Source organism: Rana temporaria, chromosome 3 (assembly GCF_905171775.1).
Source record: "Rana temporaria chromosome 3, aRanTem1.1, whole genome shotgun sequence".
In the NCBI taxonomy this organism is placed as follows: domain Eukaryota; kingdom Metazoa; phylum Chordata; class Amphibia; order Anura; family Ranidae; genus Rana; species Rana temporaria.
Genome location: NC_053491.1, coordinates 141425583 through 141447247, shown reverse-complemented (window position 1 = coordinate 141447247; position 21665 = coordinate 141425583). Strand labels below are relative to the sequence as shown.

The following is a 21665-nucleotide window of genomic DNA, read 5'->3' as shown; positions in this document are numbered from 1 at the left end:
GAACATAGATTGTAATGGGAGTGCCGATTGCCACTTTAAACAAGCTGCTAGCAGGCTTCAGTACTTCTTGAAGCTTGAGGGAAGCCTGCTAGCAGCTTGCTTAAAGTGGCAATAAAAGCCCCCATTAGGATCTGTGTTTACAAACTGGAGCGGAATGGTTCTTTAAAAGCTTCAACAAAGCTTGCTAAAAGCTCTGTAAATAATTTGTCAAAGCTTGCTGTTCACACTACTCTTATACAAGCTGAAGCCAGTCTGAAACAAGTCACCTTCTTTTCTAGTGTCTGAATAAACATGCTGGTGAGAGACAGAGGAATCCTTGGACTGTTGGGTTATACTGCTGCCTACAGGAGTATGGGACACTTGCAACAAAAAGCACTGTTAGCCAAAATCCTGCCCACTACCTTCATACCTCTTATTTTGCTAGTGTCCTCAGAAAAATGGATTTTCTTCTCAGCTCTGCTGACCCTTGTTCATTTGGAAAACTTACTACTAGCAACAGCTGATGGTAGATTCATGGTGAATATTTAATATCCAGTCAGCCATAGAGTACTGGTAGATTCATGATGGATATACTACAAATTGGAAGTCTCTCCAGTCTGTCAACAACTGTATGTTTTCCCCGTTATACTGGTGCTTTCCCCGACAGCTCTCCATTTGTGCAAATTTCTCCAGTCTGCTACAGGCGGATATGAAAACCCCAAAAAGCTCTCTAGTGAGCCAAGTAGTGCAGGTTCCCAGTTCATTATCTATCTATCTTATGGTGTGCAGAACCGCATTTGGCCAGAGGTGCGGGGACGCCGGAGCCAATTGGAGCTGTTCATATACTCCGGTCCTGAGCCTTTCCAAGGGTTTCTGAGTTCAGCCGAGCTGTCCCCGAGTATTTCAGAGGCTCTCCGGCGCCCCCCCCCTCTGGCCACATGCAATATTGCATGCCATAGAAGTCACTGCGGAACAAATTATTTTAGTTTCCATTGACTTCTATGGGGAAACTCGCTTTGATATGCAAGTGCTTTGGATTAAGAGCATTCTCCTGGAACGGATTACGCTCGTAAGCCAAGGTTCCACTGTATGTAGTTTCTTTACCCACGTGTTGCACCCGTTACCTTTCACCCAAAACACTACTAATGCTACACATGACTCCAGGGCTGGACTGGGACAAAAATTTGGCCCTGGACTTCATCCAGAATGGCCCAATTTGACAGGTCTCTCCCATGGGGGTCGGACAACTCCCGCACCCCCCCGGTCACCCAAGCCCCCTCTCCCCCTTCACTAGCCGTTCTACTTTATTAGAGTAGAACGGCTGGTACTCTTATAGGCAGTACCAGTGGGGAAGCTAGACATTATTTCACCCGGGACAAAGAATCAGTTCGGTGCCCCCCTCTTATGGGACAAGATTAGGCATAAGTGAGAAACTCCCAGGCCATAGCTGTTGAGTCAGCTGTCTGTCCCCTCCCCCATGCTCCTCTGCCATCCCCCCTGCTCCTCCCCTGCTTCTTTGTTCCCCCACAGGTGAGCGCTGTGGGCAGGGAGAGGAGGTGAGCCGGCCCACTGAGCCATCGGCCCACCGGGAAACTCTCTGTAGTCCCAATGGCCAGTCCATCCCTGCATGACTTAGATTTCCCAAAAGCAATGTGTATTTATAGATGAATTGTAATAGGTAGGAACAAAATAAAAATCCAGAACCTAGAGACCCTGCAGAGATCCATTTTACTAGTGTAATATTTCTGCACTGGTAATTACGTGCATTACAGCAAGCGGTGCACCCTCCATTCATCATTCCCAAGACCATCTCTTCTTCTCCACCTTCTGTTATACTAGAGGTCTGTTGTGCCCTGTAGTTTTCTCTGTGTAACAAAACTCCCTATCCAAGGTAGAGCACGTTGGTCTGACCCAGGCATTGGCCTTGTATTACACATATACACGTTTTTACAATCCTGATCTGTTCTATGGATGAATTGGCATTTCAGTCGCTCACAAGTGGAAAGGCTCAATACGTTTGTAATTAAAGTTGTGCTTCTGTAGAGCAAAAATTGGCAATTTTCAAGAAACTCCCCTTTTATAGGTACAACATAACATCTCTAACACAAGAAAGCCAGCCTGAGCTTAGTATATGAAGTCATTTGATTTATAATGCTTAAGAAATAGAAACTCACTCGCTCATGTCTGACTGAGGTCTCTTCTTTCCAATCACATTTGGATAGATCGGACTCATTTGGGGAAACTGGTGGAGGGCGGGCATAGGAATGTAAACTTTTGCTGGTAGCGATTATGTGAACAGGTGATGATCTATTAAAAACAAAAAGAACCAGCCATGTCACACAACTTATGTAGATTTCATCAGGACCCTACTGTATAGTGCTCTATCACTTCAGGTAATGGAACATACATGAAATACGTAGAATTGATGGTTAAGGCCCCTTTCACACTAGGCGGAACCGTCACAGCGGAGTCTGCCAGCTCTGCGGGAGATCTCTCCGCTGAGCCGGCGGATGACAGGTCCCTCTCTGCTCACCGAGCGGGGAGGGGCTTGTCCAGTGCCGATGTCTCCTATGGACAGATCTGATGAAAGCGGACAGCGATCCGATATGCCATGGACGGAAGGCGACGTATCGCCATCCCTCCGATTTTAGCAGATCGGATGTCAGCGGACATGTCTTCGCTGACATCGGACGCCAAATAGAGATGTATGGAGCGCCCGTTCAGGTCCGCCGACAAAACTGACAGGCAGACCTGAATGGTCCGACCGTGTGAAAGGGCCTAAGGCTTGTACTACAAAGACAGAACCCAAAATAAGGCTCTTCTTCAACTAGAGAACAAGTGAGCACAAGAATTCCTTCTCTGTGTGAAGAACACAATCAATTTCATGTTCCTTTACTCCCTTGACTTGTCACTGCATGGAGTCAGCACCAATACAGTACAAACTTTCAGGGGGTTAGCAATTAAAGCGGAGCTCCACCCTAAAGTGGAACTCCCGCTGATCGGAACCCTCCCCCCCTCCGGTGTCACATTTGACACCTTTCAGGGGGGAGGGGGGTGCAGATACCTGTCTAAAGACATGTATTTGCACCCACTTCCGGCCACACAGTCTCAGGTAAACTGCGGGCATGACGTCACCCCCCCCCCCCCCCCCCCGTTGTGTTCTGGGAACACTCGGCTCCAAGAACACAGCGGGAGCCAATCGGCAGGCGTAGCGCGACTCTCGCATGCGTCGTAGGGAACTGGGCAGTGAAGCCAGAGAGTTTCACTTCCTGGTTCCCTCACAGAGGATGTCGTCCTAGCGATCGCTTTTCCTCTGCTGTGGACGGCGCTGGACTCCAGGACAGGTAAGTGTCCCAATATTAAAAGTCAGCAGCTGCAGTATTTGTAGCTGCTGGCTTTTAATATTTTTTTTTTCAGCGGACATCCGCTTTAAGGCTTAGAGTCAGGAGTTTAAAGGGTACTTTCACACTGGGGTGGTGCCCGAGTTAGCGGTAAAGTGCCGCTAGTTTTAGCGGCGCTTTACCGCTGTTATAGCAATGCTTTTAGGCCGCTAGCGAGGTGCTTTTAACGCCCACGCTAGCGGCCGAAAGGTTAAAAGAGCCATGTTGCGGTGCAGCCGAATCGTGTTTTGCAGGTGCTTCGGCAGCGCTGCCTATTCATTTCAATGGGCAGAGCGATACACCGCTCCCGCATCGCCCCAAAGATGCTACTTGCAGGACTTTTTTTCCCGTCCTGCAAGTGCATCACCCCAGTCAAAGCACTCAGGCCTTTTCACACTGGGGAGGCATGAGAGACACTTTTCAGCGCTAAAACGCCCCAGTGTGAAAGTACCCCAAGGGTGGATGAGGGATAGTGATCAATGTTTAGAATTACAACAGCTAAAGATTAGGGGGTTACCTTTTAAGGGTTAGATTTCTTAGCGATAGGATTAAATGTTAGGAACTGGTTGAATGTGAGGGAAATGAGTCATGACCATGCCAATCACTTGTGTTTTGGCCAAAATGCCCTGTGCCAGGCTCAAAGAGAGGCTTCAAGAGAATGGAAACTGATGGAAAGATCTCATTACAACCTCTGACATAAGTAGACCTACTGTTACCAGTAATTCATATCACAAAGTGTCCTTTGGTAGACTGAAGGTCATCATGCACATTAAAGTGATTCTAAAGGATTTTTTTTTTTTTAAATAACAAACATGTTATACTTGCCTGCTTTCTGCAATGGTTTTGCAAAGAGCAGCTCTGATCCTCTTTTTGAGCCCCCCCCCCACCAATAGCAAGTCGTTCACACACAGCGTGGCTCCGCCCAGTCAATGCTCTCCCCTCATTGGTTCACTGGTTGCGATTGATGGCAGCAGGAGCCATCGGCTGACACTGCTGTGTCAGCCAATGAGAGAGACACACACAGAGACACACGGGGGAGCCAATGCTCTCATGCACATCAATGGATCGAGATGGGGCTCAGACAAGTATAGTGGGGCGTGGGGGGGAACTGCACCCAGACGATTGTTTCCTTTATTGCATAGCATGCATTAGGTAAAAAAAAAAACTTGAGCCTTTAGAACCACTTTAACCCCTTGCCAACCAGGCACCGACCGTCATAATGCGGCAGGTCGGCACGATCCCGCGAGCCGTCGTAGCTGTATGTCGGCTCCTTTAAGCGGGATAGCAGGTATACGCACCCACTGCACTGCGGGGGTGCAGATGCTCATGGCCTTGATAGGCAGAACAGGGATGCGTGTGTGTGTGTGTGTGTGTAAACACACACATCCCAGTTCTGAGAGGAGAGAGAGATCGCGAGTTCCTACTGGCTGGGAACCACGATCTAATATCTCCTATAGTCAGTCTCCTCCCCCCCACAGTTAGAACACACACACACTAGGGAACACAGTTAACCCCTTGATCGCCCCCTAGTGTTAACCCCTTCCCTGCCAGTGTCATTTACACAGTAATCAGTGCATTTTTATAGCAACGATCGCTGTATAATTGTCAATGGTCCCAAAAATGTGTCCAAAGTGTCCGATTTGTCTGCCATAATGTCGCAGTCCCGATACAAAATCTCAGATCGCCGCCATTACTAGTAAAAAATAAAATTATAAAAATGCCAAAAATCTATCCCCTATTTTGTAGATGCTCTAACTTTTGCACAAACCAATCAATATACGCTTATTGCGATTTTTATTACCAAAAATATGTAGAAGAATACGTATCGGCCTAAACCGAGGAAAATAAATATTTTTTTTTTTTTAAATTGGGGATATTTATTATAGCAAAAAGTACAAAATAGTGTTTTTTTCAGATTTGTGGCTCTTTGTTTATAGCGCAAAAATTTGTGGTGAAAAAAAAGTACGTCAATTTTGTTTGGGTACAGCGTCGCATGCCTGCGCAATTGTCAGTTAAAGTGACGCAGTGCCGTATCGCAAAAAATAGCCTAGTCATTGAGCAGCCAAGTCTTACGGTGCTGAAGTGGTTAAAGTCTGTCCATATAATCAAACCTATCAAAAAAAAAAATTATATATATATATATATATATATATATATATATATATATATATATATATATATAATTTGGAGAACGTACCTAACCTATCCAATGAATTTGTATCCAATCAGACAGACCCTCGCACTACATACTTGTTGGCAGATCTAAAGAAGATTGTACAATCAGACTGTATAGTGTATGTGGACCCCCAACCTAAAACTATTGCTTATGATGTGAGATTTGGTTTATTGCAAAACACAAGCAGTGTAATGGCTCACTTCACTGTTCAATAAGCAAGAAGGGAACAAAGAAATCATCCCCCATTTTCCCGCCAAGTCCCAAAGAGCCGAAGGGCAGACAGACAACTCATACCTATTGTAAAATGAACATTGCATTAATGGACTCTGTGGACTTGTGGCAATGTTTGCCAGCTCAGTCAGCCAGTTTGTCCCACGGTCACATGAGTAGGCACTTTCCGACATATCTGAGGTATTCTGGTTCCAAGAAGGCACTGAATATTCCTGATGTGACACACTAGCATCAAGGTGAAACACCTCGGATGTGGAGTCAGTCTGAACCGCTTGCAACTCGGGAAGATCATCTGAAAGAGAGGACCCCAAGCAAACATTAAAACACAACACACTCAGCATCCCCCTCCCTAGACACGTTATACTGTGCAATGCATTCCAAAACACAACTCTACAAATCTGTGCATAGAGGAACACAAAGGGACCGATTTACTAAAACTGTGCAAAATTTTGCTTCTAACATCAGCTTGTTCAATAAAGCTTTGACAAAAAAAAAAAAAAAAAACATGGAAGCCGATTCGTTTCTATGCAGAACTGCACCAGATTTTGCACTCTCCCGTTTTAGTAAATCAACCCTAAACTGTACTTAGTCAGAATATACAATGGACAATAAGCAACTTTCAGTGTCTTTTGACTATAGCAGTTACCATGATAAACATTTTACTAAACAGTGCAGAACACATTCAAGACTGTAGGTTATAAACTGAAAAATATGAGGTTTTTTAAAACAAAAACAAAAACTTGGTTTTATGAGACAATAAATAACGCAAATGCTATCTGTAAAAAAAAAAAAAAGTTAATATTCTATGAACATTTGCCCATGTTATTGAAAAATGCCCTTGATCTGCCAGAAAACCAGGGTGCCTCTAACTTCTTGTTTGAACTGACAACACCTTGGCCCGGATTCAGATATAATTGTCTATCTATGGGCGGTCGTAACGTATCGCAGATACGGTACGCCGCCGTAACTTAGGGCGCAAGTTCCGTATGCAGAAAGAACTTGTGCCCTTAGTTACGGCGGCGTAACGTATGTGTGTCGGCGTAAGCCCGCCTAATTCAAAAGGGGATGATGTGGGCGTGTTTTATGTAAATTCACTGTGACCCCACATATTGGACGTATTTTACAAACGGCGCATGCGCCGTTCGTGAAAAAATCCCAGTGCGCATGCTTGAAATTACGCCACAAGTCGTCATTGCTTTAGACGTGAACGTAACTTACGTACAGCCCTATTCGACTTACGCAAACGACGTAAAATTTTCAAAACTCGACACGGGAACCACGTCCATACTTAACATTAGCTACGCCTCATATAGCAGGGGTAACTTTACGCCGAAAAAAGCCTAATGTAAAAAAATGCGCTGGCTGGACGTACGTTTCTGAATCGGCGTATCTACCTAATTAGCATATTCATCGCGTAACTATACGGAAGCGCCACCTAGCGGCCAGCTTAAATATGCAGCCTAAGACACTTACGCCGGTCGGATCATAGGGAAATCTATGCGTAACTGATTCTATGAATCAGTCGCATAGTTACGACCGCGCACACTCAAGAGATACGATGGCGTATCCGGAGATACGCCGTCGTATCTCCTTTCTGAATCCGGCCCCTTGTCTCTGCTGCAATAAAATCCCTATCAGCATTGTCAGCCCTGCCCAGTACTTCCCTGCTGCACAACAGGACCCCTCTCCTCCTCATCTCCATATAATGCAGCAGAGGCATTGTTGTCTGCGCCCTACATCAAGATGGGAGCACACAGGATTTCTGACAGACCATCAGGTATTTTTCTGTACTTGCAGCATTTTTTTAAAAGACAAAAACATGGGAAAAATGAAGTGCAGAGTTGTAGTAAACATGTAGTTACGATGCCGAGACATACACTTAAGTCCCGTTTCACACTGATGCAAATTCTATGCGGATTAGATCCGATCCGAAAAGCATAGATTCACATGTCATCTGTTTGCTATAAAAGCCGTTCACATGCGTTTAAGATTCTGATCCAGTTAAAAAAAGGTTCCCGTGCGAGTTTAGTGCAAATTTCATCTCCAGCTATGGCAACTCCCCTCAGAAATCACATTCATTTGCATTAGAATCATACCTGTCAAAACAGAAATCGCACTGTGAAATTACACTGAAAAATAACGTCAGATTCGCACCGCATCAGCGTGAACCTAGCCTTAAAAATGAAGCAAACTTCCTCTGCTGACGTTTACCTATAATAAGGCTTACCTATAGGTAGTGAAAATATCTCCTAAACGTGCACCATTTAGGAGATATTTACATTAAATGCTGCCAGTGACATCATCAACGCATGCGCTCTGAAGGAACGGTCACTAGTGCCGTTCCTCCCGAGCCCTGTGCCGTATACGGTGGCGCATGCGCGGGAGAGACATCATTGCGGCTCCGCCCAATCACAGCGCCGGAGCCTGCGAACTTGAAAGAGACTCTGGGGAAATATCAGCCGCCTCAGGGGTGTGCGGGTGCCGCTGCAACAGGTTAGTTCTAAGATAAGTATTTAATAATGTCTTACAGGGGGCATTTTTTTTCTTTGTCAAAGTTTAAAACCTTTCTTAAAGGAGAAGTCCAGCCTGAGCTTTTTAGGCTGGGCTTCTCCTCTGGGTCACAGGCGTGCAATTAGTTTTGCATTTCTGTGACCCGTTTTGAGCGGAGAGCGGTCTGAAGTCCGCTCTCCGCTGACGTCACTGCCATCAGTCGGGGGAGCGCGTCATAACAACTTCCATGTGGTGATCCTGTGTCCTCATGCTGTTATAGGAGGCGGGTCATCCATCAACCAAGATGTGACATCCCACCCACTGTTCTTTTTTAGTTACTGGGCAGGGAGGGACTGGGCTGTCATTTAGGATCTGTATGCACACCTACGTGTGTTTTGTCAATATCATGTGGCCTGAAAAGCTCAGCTCAACAAGGATATATTCTCTCCAGCAAAAGAGACCAAACTGAGCATGTGCAGCAGTACTACCCTCACTGTGTCTTATCTGGACTTGCCTAGCGAGAACCTGCAGGAGGGGGAGGATCTGTCCATACAGGATCAAAGACCCTTTCTACGCAATACCGTGGATTAACTCCTTAAGTTCCACAGCGAGTATAACAAGCATGCTATTCTGCAGAGAGATTTTAGTGTAACACTTTCATTTACCATTATTCTTTGTTTGTCTTACTATACATGATTTATAATGGCCCAATCCATACCAAGTTCCATGTGATCATCAGACGACTCGTATCCTGGAGAAGATGGGAGACGTTCATCACACTTCAGCATCTCCACAGATTCAGTTATTGTTGTAGGTCTTTTGTCCATAACTAACTGGACTTTCTGCACGGTGTTGGACATATCCTTTGTCTTCACTTCCCACACCATATTATAGCATTTATACTAGAAAAAAAAAAAAAGAGACCATGAAAAGAGATAAAAAAAAAACACATCAATAGGTTTGACAGATTTCAGCAAGGGCAGCAAGTATACAGCTAGGTTTTAAGCCAATTATTAGGGTTCAGGCACACTCTCTGTAACAAGCATGTTTCATGGCTAGTACTAGGCAGGACATAGACGCTGTGAATTTCTTTCCTGCAACCACGGGTTGGAAGATAACAGTAAACAGGGCAAATAGACAGGGAGACGCTCCCTAACAGCACAGACAACAAAAACAGGTGATCTAAAGTTTTGCCTTTAGTTACACTTCAACAGCGATATACAGTACCTGCCAGGACTTTCCGCAAAAAAAAAAAGGGGGGGGGGCTAATGTACTAACAGAATAAAATTTCAATTCAACCACAAATATTATGAAGACTATGAAATACAATATTCATTTTTGAGTAAACATCCATATAGGCCTCTGGGTGCAAATATATTTTAAGTATGCCCATGAACTGCCAATAATTTATTGCAGATATGAACTAAATCGCCGGGAAGAGAGACGATTTCAGGTACTTCAGTTATTATTGAAATGGTTCTGAAAACATTTAAAATAGCTGAATAAATAATACATTTAGTTAGGCATTTCTTAGACAATACTGCCCTCTTGTGGTAAACAATAGCTACTTCTACTCCTAAAATGTATTTCTACTTTTGCAGCCATATTGGGAGAAAACTTTCTTCCCATTCACAGAGCAAAATATTTAACCACTTCCATATCGGGCCACTTATACACGTTCCGGCCCAGACCAATTTTTAGCTTTCAGTGTTATTGCACTTTGAATGACAATTTCACGGTCGTGCTACACTGTACCCAAACTAAATTTTTATCATTTTGTACCCACAAATAGAGCTTTCTTTTGGTGGTATTTGATCACCTCTGGGATTTTTATTTTCTGCAAAAAAAAATAAAAAAATTACCGAAAATTTTGAAAAAAAAAATATTTTTTTTGTTTCTGTTATAAAACATTGTAAATAAGTACGTTTTCTCCTTCACTAATGGGCACTGATGGTACTGCACTGACGGGAACTGATAAGGCGGCACTGATGGGCACCGATGAGGTGGCACTGATGTGGTGCCATTGATGGGCTCTAATATGCGGTATTGATGTGCTGCACGGATGGCTACTGATAGGCGGCATGGATGGGCATGGATAGGCGGCACGGATGGGCATGGATAGGCGGCACGGATGGGCATGGATAGGCGGCACGGATAAGCGGCACGGATAGGCGGCACTATCGTATGTGTTGTACTAATGGATGCCAATCAGTGCCAAACAATGCCTGCCAATCAATGATGCCCATTGTGGGCACTGATTGGCATCCATTGCAGGCACCGATTGGCATCCATTATTGTGTCATTGTCATCCCTGGTGTGGCATACCTGTGTTTTTTTGTTTTGCATTCCTGGTGGTCCAGTGGGCATCCCTGGTGGTCCAGAGGGCATCCTCGGGGGGGCTGTGCTGATAATCCTGACGACGTCATATGACATCCACTCAGGATATTGAAACCACTTTGCCGCCGTCAATCTGTCATTGGCGGGCAGCAAGTGGTTAAACATAGCTGATTTTTTTTTTTTTTTTAAGTGATATTTACTTGCTTAAACCAGCTGCCTAGCTTTCGGCTATGTAATGTAATGAAATATATTTCAGTTTACCAATCACTAGATATGGTGGCTGCGTTTAAATTTTTTAAGGCTCCGTTTTCACCTAGTGATCTGGCCAGCGACAAACCTCCTGTATTAGAGTGCTCCCACTCCGGATAAATAAACACATGGGAACATTTGGACAGCAGCAATGTCAGTCTGGGGGAGGGGGAGTGCTAGATGGACTAGCAGATTTGAAAACACTAACAAGTTAAAGCCAAACTCCAGCTCACACTTTATAAATCAGTTACACCAGTTGTTTTTCCTATTGGGATAAAGGTTTTACACAAATAAATAAAAGCTGATTAATTGTAAGTTTTAAATGGTATGGCTCATCCCTGTAACTGATACATTCTGCAAGAGAGCGTGTTTTGCAAGAGAGCGTGTTTTTTTTTTTTTTTTAAACAGACTTACTGGCCCCATCAATGGGCCTCAGCGGGAGGAACAGCGCCCCATCAATGGGCCTCAGCGGGAGGAACAGCGCCCCATCAATGGGCGTGAGCCGGAGGAACAGCGCCCCATCAATGGGCGTCAGCCGGAGGAACAGCGCCCCATCAATGGGCGTCAGCCGGAGGAACAGCGCCCCATCAATGGGCGTCAGCCGGAGGAACAGCGCCCCATCAATGGGCGTCAGCCGGAGGAACAGCGCCCCATCAATGGGCGTCAGCCGGAGGAACAGCGCCCCATCAATGGGCGTCAGCCGGAGGAACAGCGCCCCATCAATGGGCATCAGCGGGAGGAACAGCGCCCCATCAATGGGCATCAGCGGGAGGAACAGCGCCCCATCAATGGGCATCAGCGGGAGGAACAGCACCCCATCAATGGGCATCAGCGGGAGGAACAGCACCCCATCAATGGGCGTCAGCGGGAGGAACAGCGCCCCATCAATGGGCGTCAGCGGGAGGAACAGCGCCCCATCAATGGGCGCAGTTTGGAGACCACTGCACTACACAAAGTGGCCCAAGGGACTGAACCATGCCTGGGACCGGTTCAAAGCGCTAGGGTGAGTGCACCCAAAAGCCCAGAACACAATAAGAAAATCAGACAAATTCTGGTTTTCCTTGATGTTTCACGGCTGGTCAAAAAACCGAGAATAGTACTAAAAAACAACAAAGGCTTTTTTATGGTTTCTGGTCATGCGCAGTCTTTTGTATCAGTATACAATAAACAAAAATCTTTAGTTCTGTTTGTGTACTAGAACAATTTGGGGTTTGTCCCTTTGGAAATTTTCATTTGAAAAGTCTGAACCGAAAGTTGTGTACACACGATAAGAACGATCGATCCTCGTATGGAATTTTTCTCATCGGGTGTACCCCACTTTAAAGTAGCAGCAGCATAACTACAGCCATAGAAGCCCATACAGATGCTATGGGGCCTGGGTGGGAAGGGGGTCCCATTAGGGGGACTGTTGGGGCAAACTGGAAGAATTATCAGGATCGTTCTCTGTATAGTAAGGAACATTTCTTCAGCTGTCTTAGTGTAGATTTATTACCCTGAGAACTTCTAATACAGCCCACCAGACAGAAACGAACCCCGAATGTCTAACGCAGTCATTGATCGCAGTGTGTCTTCTACATTATAAACAGGTAAGAAGAGGTATGTAAAAAAGCCTTGTATTGGCGATATGGAGTAGTCAAGGCTGATTTACACAGCCCATTGAATATTCACTTCTATCATGTGAAAAACAAATCCCTGTTTACCAACTTCATCTGCAGACAAGCGTTTATTGTGATCATTCTGAACTCGTTTCATAAATCAGCCTTATGTACAGGAGCGCCAACAATTCTGAGAAAACACTGGAATTGCATTTGCTTTGGGGCCCGCGATCGGAAGTTCCGTACCTGTAGGGTAGGTCATATTTAAAAAAACTTTTTTGCTGTGTCCCAATGGGGAAATTTCCCCTAACTCCTTGTCCTGGAGATGCAAAAGCTGTGAGGAGAATATCCCAATTCCGACAGACAGGTGTCCCCAGAGGAACATTTACCCTCATCCATAGGTGTGCGCAGCCTATTGCATTAGGGTGTGCACACCAAAGCTCAAACACACATGCGTGTGTAATATACCATATATGGCAGTGGGCAAGTCAGTAGGGCTTTGTCAGCAGGGCAGAGTTTGTTGTCTAGCTTTTGAGACAGAGAAAGGGACTGAGGACAGAGATTCCCCAGTCCCTTTCTCTGCAGCCAGGCAGCAGGGGGAATCTGCACAGTACAGGGTGATTAGGGTGTGCCCAGGCACACCTTACAACCTATGTGCGCACGCCTATGCCCTCATCTCTTATTCTGGTGACAACTGGAAAATGCTCGTACTTTTGCCACTTTTGTCTTGGTTAGAACTTATTCCTGCCTCTGCTGTTGGGAATTGCACATTCCAAGCTGGTGTAGCTCTGCAAAGAAACCAATCAGCTTCCAGGTTGTTTTTTTTTGTCAAAGCTTAATTGAACAAGCTGAAGAAATGCCGGCCATACACAGAAAATCATTTGAAAAAGCATTTGATACTTAAAGCGGATGTGCCACTAAAAATATATATTAAAAGCCAGCAGTTACAAATCCTGCAGCTGCTGACTTTTAATATTAGGACACTTACCTGTCCTGGAGTCCAGCGCCGATCGCAGCAGATGACGAGCCGATCGCTCGTCACCCTGCTGCTCCCCCCTCCATCCACGGTGAGGGAACCAGGAAGTGAAGCGCTCCGGCTTCACTGCCCGGTTCCCTACGGCGCATGCGCGAGTCGCGCTGCGCCCGCCGATTGGCTCCCGCTGTGTGCTGGGAGCCGAGTGTTCCCAGCATACAACGGAGGACGGACGGGAAGCAAGGGAAAAACCCGTCTTTTGCCCTCATCGTAGGGCCGGAAGTGGGTGCAGATACCTGTCTGTAGACAGGTATCTGCACCCCCCTTCCCCCTGAAAGGTGTCAAATGTGACACCGGAGGGGGGAGGGTGCCGATCAGCGGGACTCCACTTTAGGGTGGAGCTCCGCTTTAATTGGTGAGGTCCATCAAGTCCAACCTATGTCTGATTATAGGTCATTATTACATTGTATATCCCTGTATGTTGTGGTCGTTCAGGTGCTTATCTAATAGTTTTTTTAAACTATCGATGCTCCCCCCTGAGACCACCGACTGTGGAAGGGAATTCCACATCCTTGCCGCTCTTACAGTAAAGAGCCCTCTACGCAGTTTAAGGTTCCACCTCTTTTCTTCTCATTTTAATGAGTGGTCACGTGTCTTATTAAACTCCCTTCCGCAAAAAAAGTTGTAGCCCTATTGTGGGGTCACCAGTATGGTATTTGTAAATTGAAATCATATCCCAAGTGTCTTCTCCAGAGAGAATAGGTTCAGTGCTTGTAACCTTTCCTCATAACTAATGTCCTCCAGTTCCTTTATTAGCTTTGTTGCCCTTCTCTGGACTCTCACCATTTCCAGTACATCATTCCTGAGGACTGGTGCCCAGAACTGGACAGCATACTCCAGGTGCGGCCGGACCAGAGTCTTGTAGAACAGGAGAATTAACGTTTTATCTTTGGAGTTAATTCCCTTTTTAATACATGCCAATATTGTGTTGCTTTGCTTGCAGCAGCTTGGAATTGCATTCCATTGCTGAGCCTACTAGGACCCCCAGGTCCTTTTCCATCCTAGATTCCCTTAGAGGTTCTCCCCTAATGAGTAGATTGCATTCATATTGTTGCCACCCAAATGCATTATTTTACATTCTTCTACAATAAACCTCATTTGTCATGTAGATGCCCATCCTATTAATTTGATCAGATACGCTTGATCGTTCGACTTTGAAATGTTGGTGGGCCAATTTTGATTCTGCAAATGCTGAACAAATGAACCAACACTTGTATTGTAGGCCTATTTTTACACCTTTGTTTTCCAAATGAACCAACACGTTGGATTTTTTGCGTCGAAACAAGTGATTTTCGAAACATTAGTAGTGGAATTGATTGTCAAACTGTAATCCAGGATTGTGTAATGGATCTGACGAAAACTCTACCGTTTGTTGTGTATCGATGGACAATACGTCAATAGCTAGGCAACACCTATTGGTACAATGATTGCGTTATCGCATTCCCTGTCAATAGGACTTTAGGAATCCAATCGTTTTTATCCAACGCTTTTCTAACAGTGTATGGCAAGCTTTAGAAACGGACTGGTTACCACACAGCTGCACCAGATTTTGCACTCTCATTTTAGTAAATCAACCCCATAGTCATCTTGGCGAGAGGCAATTTAAAGCCTTTGCTCAATACTTTGTTGAAGCACCTTTGGCACCAATTACAGCCTCAAGTTGAGTATGATTCTACAAGCTTGGCACACCTATTTTTGGTCAGTTTCTCCCATTCTTCTTGCAGGAACTCAAGCTCCACCATGTTGGATGGGGAGTGTCGGTGCACAGCCGTTTTCAGTATTGGTGCACCGAAAATTTCAGCCACCAAAACATATTGTCCGAAAGCAAACATATTTGGCATGCGACCGAAAGAAAGGGTACCGATAATGGCACCTAAAAGGGAGTGGGGTCCGCCCCGGTTGCCGCACATTGCGGGGGTGTCAGCCTGGTGGCTCAGTCCTTCTCTTCTTCCCTCCCTCCTCCTCACGCAGAGCGGTGATCTCCATGTGCCACGGAGCTGAATTGTTCAGGCAGCCGCAGTAACAATGTCCCTCCTCCTGTGATCGATGCCACACTAATCCAATGCCGGGACATTGAATCAGTGTGACGTATCACTGGAGGTTGGACATTGTTAGAGGTAGACCGATATATCGGTCGGCCGATATATCGGCCGATATTTGGCCGTTTTTGTGAAATCGGCATCGGCCGATTTTTGTGAAAGAATCGGCCAATTAGCGGCTAAAGTGTCCCGCCCGCATGGCCGCCTGCCCTGCAGTACTGACCCCACTCCCATGTATCCGATTCCTCCATCTGCACGGCCACCACAGAAGGGACATAGATTTTACTGGCATCGCGCCGCCAGCCGTGCCCCGCCCCCTCCCTCGGCTTGCTGTATTAGGGACAGGGAGAAACAAATAATCATTGGCTTACAACTGCCGCCTGACTAATGTAACTCCCCCCAGCAGGAATGTCTATCTTCCCTGCTGAGGCGGAGCCTGCTGGCATTACACCAAGTTCTAAACAATGATTGGCTGATCAGCTCATCAGCATGCACCTAGCCTATTAGGTGCATGCAGATAGAATTGGATTACGATACCAGCATGTATGGAGGGTAAGTTGCCCAAATTATGTGCTACTGTGCCCCCCCTGCAGAATTTATTAAAACTCCTTTTAAAAGGGAAACCTGGCTGAGGCTGGCATTGAGAAAATGGATGAGGATGAATTTGGGTGGAAATTGGATACATTGTGGAGATCCTTCTCACAATGTAACTCTCATCCCCACACAGAGTCAACCTCATCCATCTTCACAATGCAACACAATCCTCTTCATCCCCACCCCACTCCAACGCATCCCCTGCACCATCCATCCCTTTCCACAACACATCCCCACCCATGCCCAGCACCATCCATCCCTCTCCACAACGCATTCCCATCCACCCCTCTCCACAACGCATCACCACAATGCATCCCCACCCATGCCCAGCACCATCCATCCCACTCCACAATGCATCCCCACCCACCCCTCTCCACAATGCATCCCCACCCATGCCCAGCACCACCCACCCCTCTCCACAACGCATCCCCACCCACGCCCGGCACCATCCACCCTTCTCCACAACACATGGCTGTGGAGGAGGCGGGTACAGAGAGAGGTGGCTGTAGAGGAGTGGGGTACAGAGAGGTGGCTGTAGAGGAGTGGGTACAGAGAGGTAGCTTTACAGCCATCTCTGTACCCCCCTCATCCACAACCACCTCTCTGTACCCCCCTCCTCCACAACCACCTCTCTGTACCCCCCTCCTTAAAATGACTAAGATTGTATTTTTTTTTCTTTTTTAATAATTATGAGGTGGCACTGATGGGCTGCACTGGTGGGCACTAATGGGCTGAACTGGTAGGCACTGATGAGGGGTGCACTGACAGGCTGAACTGGTGGACACTAATGAGGTGGCACTGATGGACACTGATAGGCTACACTGGTGAGCTGCATTGGTGGGCACTGATGGACACTGATGGGCTGCACTCCACCTCTCCACCCTAAACAATAACCTCCTCCCCAACCTAGATTTTCTGAGATAAAAAAAAAAAATCGGCCTAAAATATCGGCCGCAAATATCGGCCATCGGCCGCCCCAATTTTGAAATATCGGCATCGGTATCGGCCAGAGAAAAACCCATATCGGTCGACCTCTAGACATTGTTACTGTGGCCGCCCGGCCTGGAAAATTCAACTGCAGCTCTGTGACACAGCGGGAGATCACCACTCTGAGCCAGCCACTGGCGAGGCTGCATCTGACAGGCTTGCCAATACTATTAGCAGTGTGTTTAAATTATTGCAAACATGATACAAGACATGGTCAGAGACCGAGGACATGATACAAGACATGGCCAGAGACCGAGGACATGATACAAGACATGGTCAGAGACCGAGGACATGATACAAGACATGGTCAGAGACCGAGGACATGATACAAGACATGGTCAGAGACCGAGGACATGATACAAGACATGGTCAGAGACCGAGGACATGATACAAGACATGGCCAGAGACCGAGGACATGATACAAGACATGGCCAGAGACCGAGGACATGGTCAGAGACCGAGGACATGATACAAGACATGGTCAGAGACCGAGGACATGATACAAAACATGGTCTGAGACTGCAGATTGCATTTTTCTTGAGCTTTTCTTGGACTAAAAAAGGTGCCAATAATGGTCAACAATAAATTCAAATTAATTTAAATTGAAGATATTAAAAAGTCTAATATAATACATTATAAAAATATAAATATTTTTCATAAACTGTAATTTTCGGTTAAATGCATCCTGCACTTTCAGCAACAAAATTTCCATTCGGTACAACCCTAATTTTCAGATCTCTAAAAAGATGTTCAATCTGGTTTAAGTCTAGGCCACTCAAGAACATTGACAGAGTTGTCCCACAGTCACTCCTTTGCTATCCTGGCTGTGTGCTTAGGGTCGCATGTCTTGTTGTAAGATGAACCTTCGCCCCAGTCTGAGGTCCAAAGTGCTCTTTTCATCAAGGATGTCTCTTGCACTTTGCTGCATTCATCTTTCCCTCGATCCTGACTAGTCTCCCAGTTCCTGCCACTGAAAAAGCATCCCCACAGCATTATTCCGCCACCACCATGCTTCACTGTAGGGATGGTATTGGCCAGGTGATGAGCGGTGCTTGTTTTTCTCCAGACATGACACTTGCCATTCAGGCCAAAGAGTTCAATCTTTGTTTCATCAGACCAGAGAATTTTGTTTCTTGTGGTCCGAGAGTTCTTCAGGTGCCTTTTGGCAAACTCCAGGCGGTCTGTCATGTGCCTTTTATTGAGGAGTGGCTTCTGTCTGGCCTCTCTACCATACAGGCCTAATTGGTGGAGTCCTGCAGAGATGGTTGTTCTCCTGGAAGGTTCTCCTCTCTACACAGAGAAACACTGGAGTTCTGTCAGAGTGACCATCGGGTTCTTGGTCACCTTCCTGACTAAGGCCCTTCTCCCCCAATCTAGGAAGAGTCTTGGCGGTTTCAAACGTCTTCCACCTAAGGGTGGTGGAGGCCACCTGCACTCACTGGGACCTTCAATTCTGCAGAAATTGTTCTGTACCCTTCCCCAGATCTATGCCTCCATACAATCCTGTCTCTGAGGTCTACAGACAATTCATTGAACTTCATGGCTTGGTTTGTGCTCTGACATGCACTGGTAACTAGGGGACCTTATATAGACAGATGTGTGCCTTTGCAAATCACATCCAATCAACTGAATTTACCACAGGTGGACTCCAATCAAGTTTAGAAACATCTCAAGGATGATCAGTGGAACCAGGATGCACCTGAGCTCAATTGTGTCATGGCAAAGGCTGTGAATACATATGTACATTTTTTTATATTTAATATATTTGCAGAGATTTCAAACAAACTTCATTCACATTGTCATTATGGAGTATTGTTTGTATAATTTTGAGGAAAATAATGAATTTAATCCATTTTGGAATAAGGCTGTAACATAACAAAATGTGGAAAAAGTGAAGCGCTGTGAATACATCCCGGATGCACTGTATGTTTTTAAAAACATTTTGGTGCATGTTCATTGTTTTGAATCCTCTTTTTATTTCCTGAAGACAAAGTTAAAGCGGAGGTTCACCCGAAAAACAAGTATATAACATTACATTCAGTATACCCCAAACATGTACAGTATGCCGTTTTCTTTTTTTGGGGGGTGTACATACGGTATTATCGGTATTTTCGTTCCGGCTTCTGGGTACTCGCTCCCGTGGGACTGGGCGTTCCTGTGCAGTGCCGCAATGTCATCTGGAGCTTCGCCCATATGATTGACGTGCCTGAGGAAAACTCCCACCGGCGTATAAGGCGCATCACGACTTTCCGAAAGTAGCCGAACCACGAGTCGGCTCTATACGGCGCCTGCACACCGACTAGGAGCCGTGTAGAGCTGACGGCGCAGTATAGAGCAGACGCGCGGTTTGGCTACTTTCGGAAAGTCGTGACGTACCTTGTCCGCCGGTGGGAGTTTTTCTCAGGCACGTCAATCATATACATTGCGGCACTGCACAGGAACGCCCAGTCCCATGGGAGCGAGTACCCGGAAGCCCGAACGAAAATACCAATACCGTATGTACACCCCCCCCCCAAAAAAATAAAAACGGCATACTGTACATGTTTGGGGTATACTGAATGTAATGTTATATACTTGTTTTTTGGGTGAACCTCCACTTTAACAGCACAGAATGAAATACATATGAACAAGAGAGATCTGTGACCAGCCTGGACAACCAGAGCGGTGACAACGGTGACCAGCCTGGACAACCAGAGCGGTGACAACGGTGACCAGCCTGGACAACCAGAGCGGTGACAACGGTGACCAGCCTGGACAACCAGAGCGGTGACAACGGTGACCAGCCTGGACAACCAGAGCGGTGACAACGGTGACCAGCCTGGACAACCAGAGCGGTGACCAGCCTGGACAACCAGAGCGGTGACAACGGTGACCAGCCTGGACAACCAGAGCGGTGACAACGGTGACCAGCCTGGACAACCAGAGCGGTGACAACGGTGACCAGCCTGGACAACCAGAGCGGTGACCACCTGAGAGAACCAGCTGGGCCACATAAAGAAAGTTTCCAGATTTCTTATGACACTCTGGGGCCAACAACCCTCAGCAATGACTGCTCTGTCCACGATAATTGCTTTGTGCCCCATGACAGTTCCTGAGGGTCCTCCATGGGGCCCCAGACACACACAGGGTGGGGGTTCCTGAGGGGCCCCTCTTATTATTATTATTCAGGAAACTGAAACCAAAGCGAGAAGCCGAGGCCAGCAGCGCGCGTCACGTGACCGTCCTGTTTATAAACTCGGCACGCATGCGCACTGCTCTCCCCCATTCATTCACTGACACCTTATACAGCGATCTTTGTAGGGATCGCCGCCCCGGTTCAGGGATACAATGACCGGTGTGTGTCATCAGAGCACCGGGACGGTGGGGGGAGACCGGGCACAGTCCTCATAGGGCAATTCATGAATGGGGATGATGTGTAATGCTGTGTGCAGTATAAATATGATGGATGATTGGTTGTGTGTTCGGGGATCACCTCCGTCCTGCCGGGCAGTGTGCGCGGAGCTGTCACCATATGCGAGGACAGAAAACGGGGACATGTCAGGACAGCTGTGTGCGGGTCCCGGGCACGGTCCGCTGTCAGTGATCCCCGGTGTGATCGGTACTTGTACCGTCCGATCGGCTGTCACACTGGTCAGGCCGGGGTGTCGGGCTCAGCTGTCAATGCGCCGTGTTGTGTATGAATGGGCCGGGGGTGACAGCTGTGCGGAGATGACGTAGTTGGGAGAACACCCGGCCCCGTCCTCTCCGTACACCCGGCATCGCCCGGAAATGAATGAACGAGCCGCCCGGCTGACTCAACAACAACACGGACAAAAACAATGAACGTCACAATCCGTCCCCCAGCGCTGAGCACCGAGCCGAGCCAACACCGCCCCACCTGGAAGGCCCTGGGGGCCCCCGGCCACCCGCACAGACCACCTCGGCCCCCGCCGGGCGCTGCCATCCCTCCCGCACCACTTCCCAAAACAAACTTTCTTTATCCACTTACCAAGCCAGTCGCCATTACCTAATCTCTACCCCATAAAATGCCTTGGGGGCAGGCGTAACGAGACAGCTCGAGCCCCCATTGGCCAACCACCCCGTCCGTCAACATTATCTTTCTTTCTATTGGGAAAAAGTTGTAGCTGGCCGCTATTGGCTAGTCCCCTGCAAACATTGTCGTCCTTCTATTGGCGGTGCTGTCTGACAATCTAGTGTATATTCACCCCGTGATTGGCTGACTCTGGAATGTTTTGTCAATGTTGATCGGAGACTCTAGACGCCCGTTCTGACGGGAAATGTAGTTCTCAGAACTTTAACTCCCTGTTCCTATCAACTATCGGCTGGGGGCAGGAGACTACACCTCCCAGAATTCCCTGCGTGGCAGGCTACTGATTGTAAACAAGAGTCACTGGGACACGTGTATCATATTGTGCTAGTTATGATACCGAGAATGAAATGAGAGAGGGCGCTGCGTGTACACTCTTCACATTTTCCATTGTCAAGCGCTGCAATAATAACAGCTGCTAGGCTGGGCCAGGCTACGGCCTCAATAAGTGCATTGTTGACAGCTCCTTGGTGTGTCCACAGTGGATG

General features: G+C 46.9%; 1 protein-coding gene across 1 annotated transcript in view; it reads right to left on the bottom strand.

Annotated features, from left to right (window-relative positions):
- Positions 1-21184, bottom strand: part of HBP1 (HMG-box transcription factor 1) — a 56469-nt gene extending 35285 nt beyond the window's left edge. Inside the window, exons 1-4 of the mRNA XM_040343535.1 lie at positions 21079-21184; positions 8975-9158; positions 5830-6058; positions 2154-2286 (exon numbers count right to left, since the gene is read on the bottom strand). Coding sequence (XP_040199469.1) covers positions 2154-2286; positions 5830-6058; positions 8975-9158; positions 21079-21093 — 561 coding nt within the window. The 5' untranslated portion in view covers positions 21094-21184. The remainder of the gene's footprint in view (positions 1-2153; positions 2287-5829; positions 6059-8974; positions 9159-21078) is intronic.
- Positions 21185-21665: the final 481 nt, after the last annotated feature.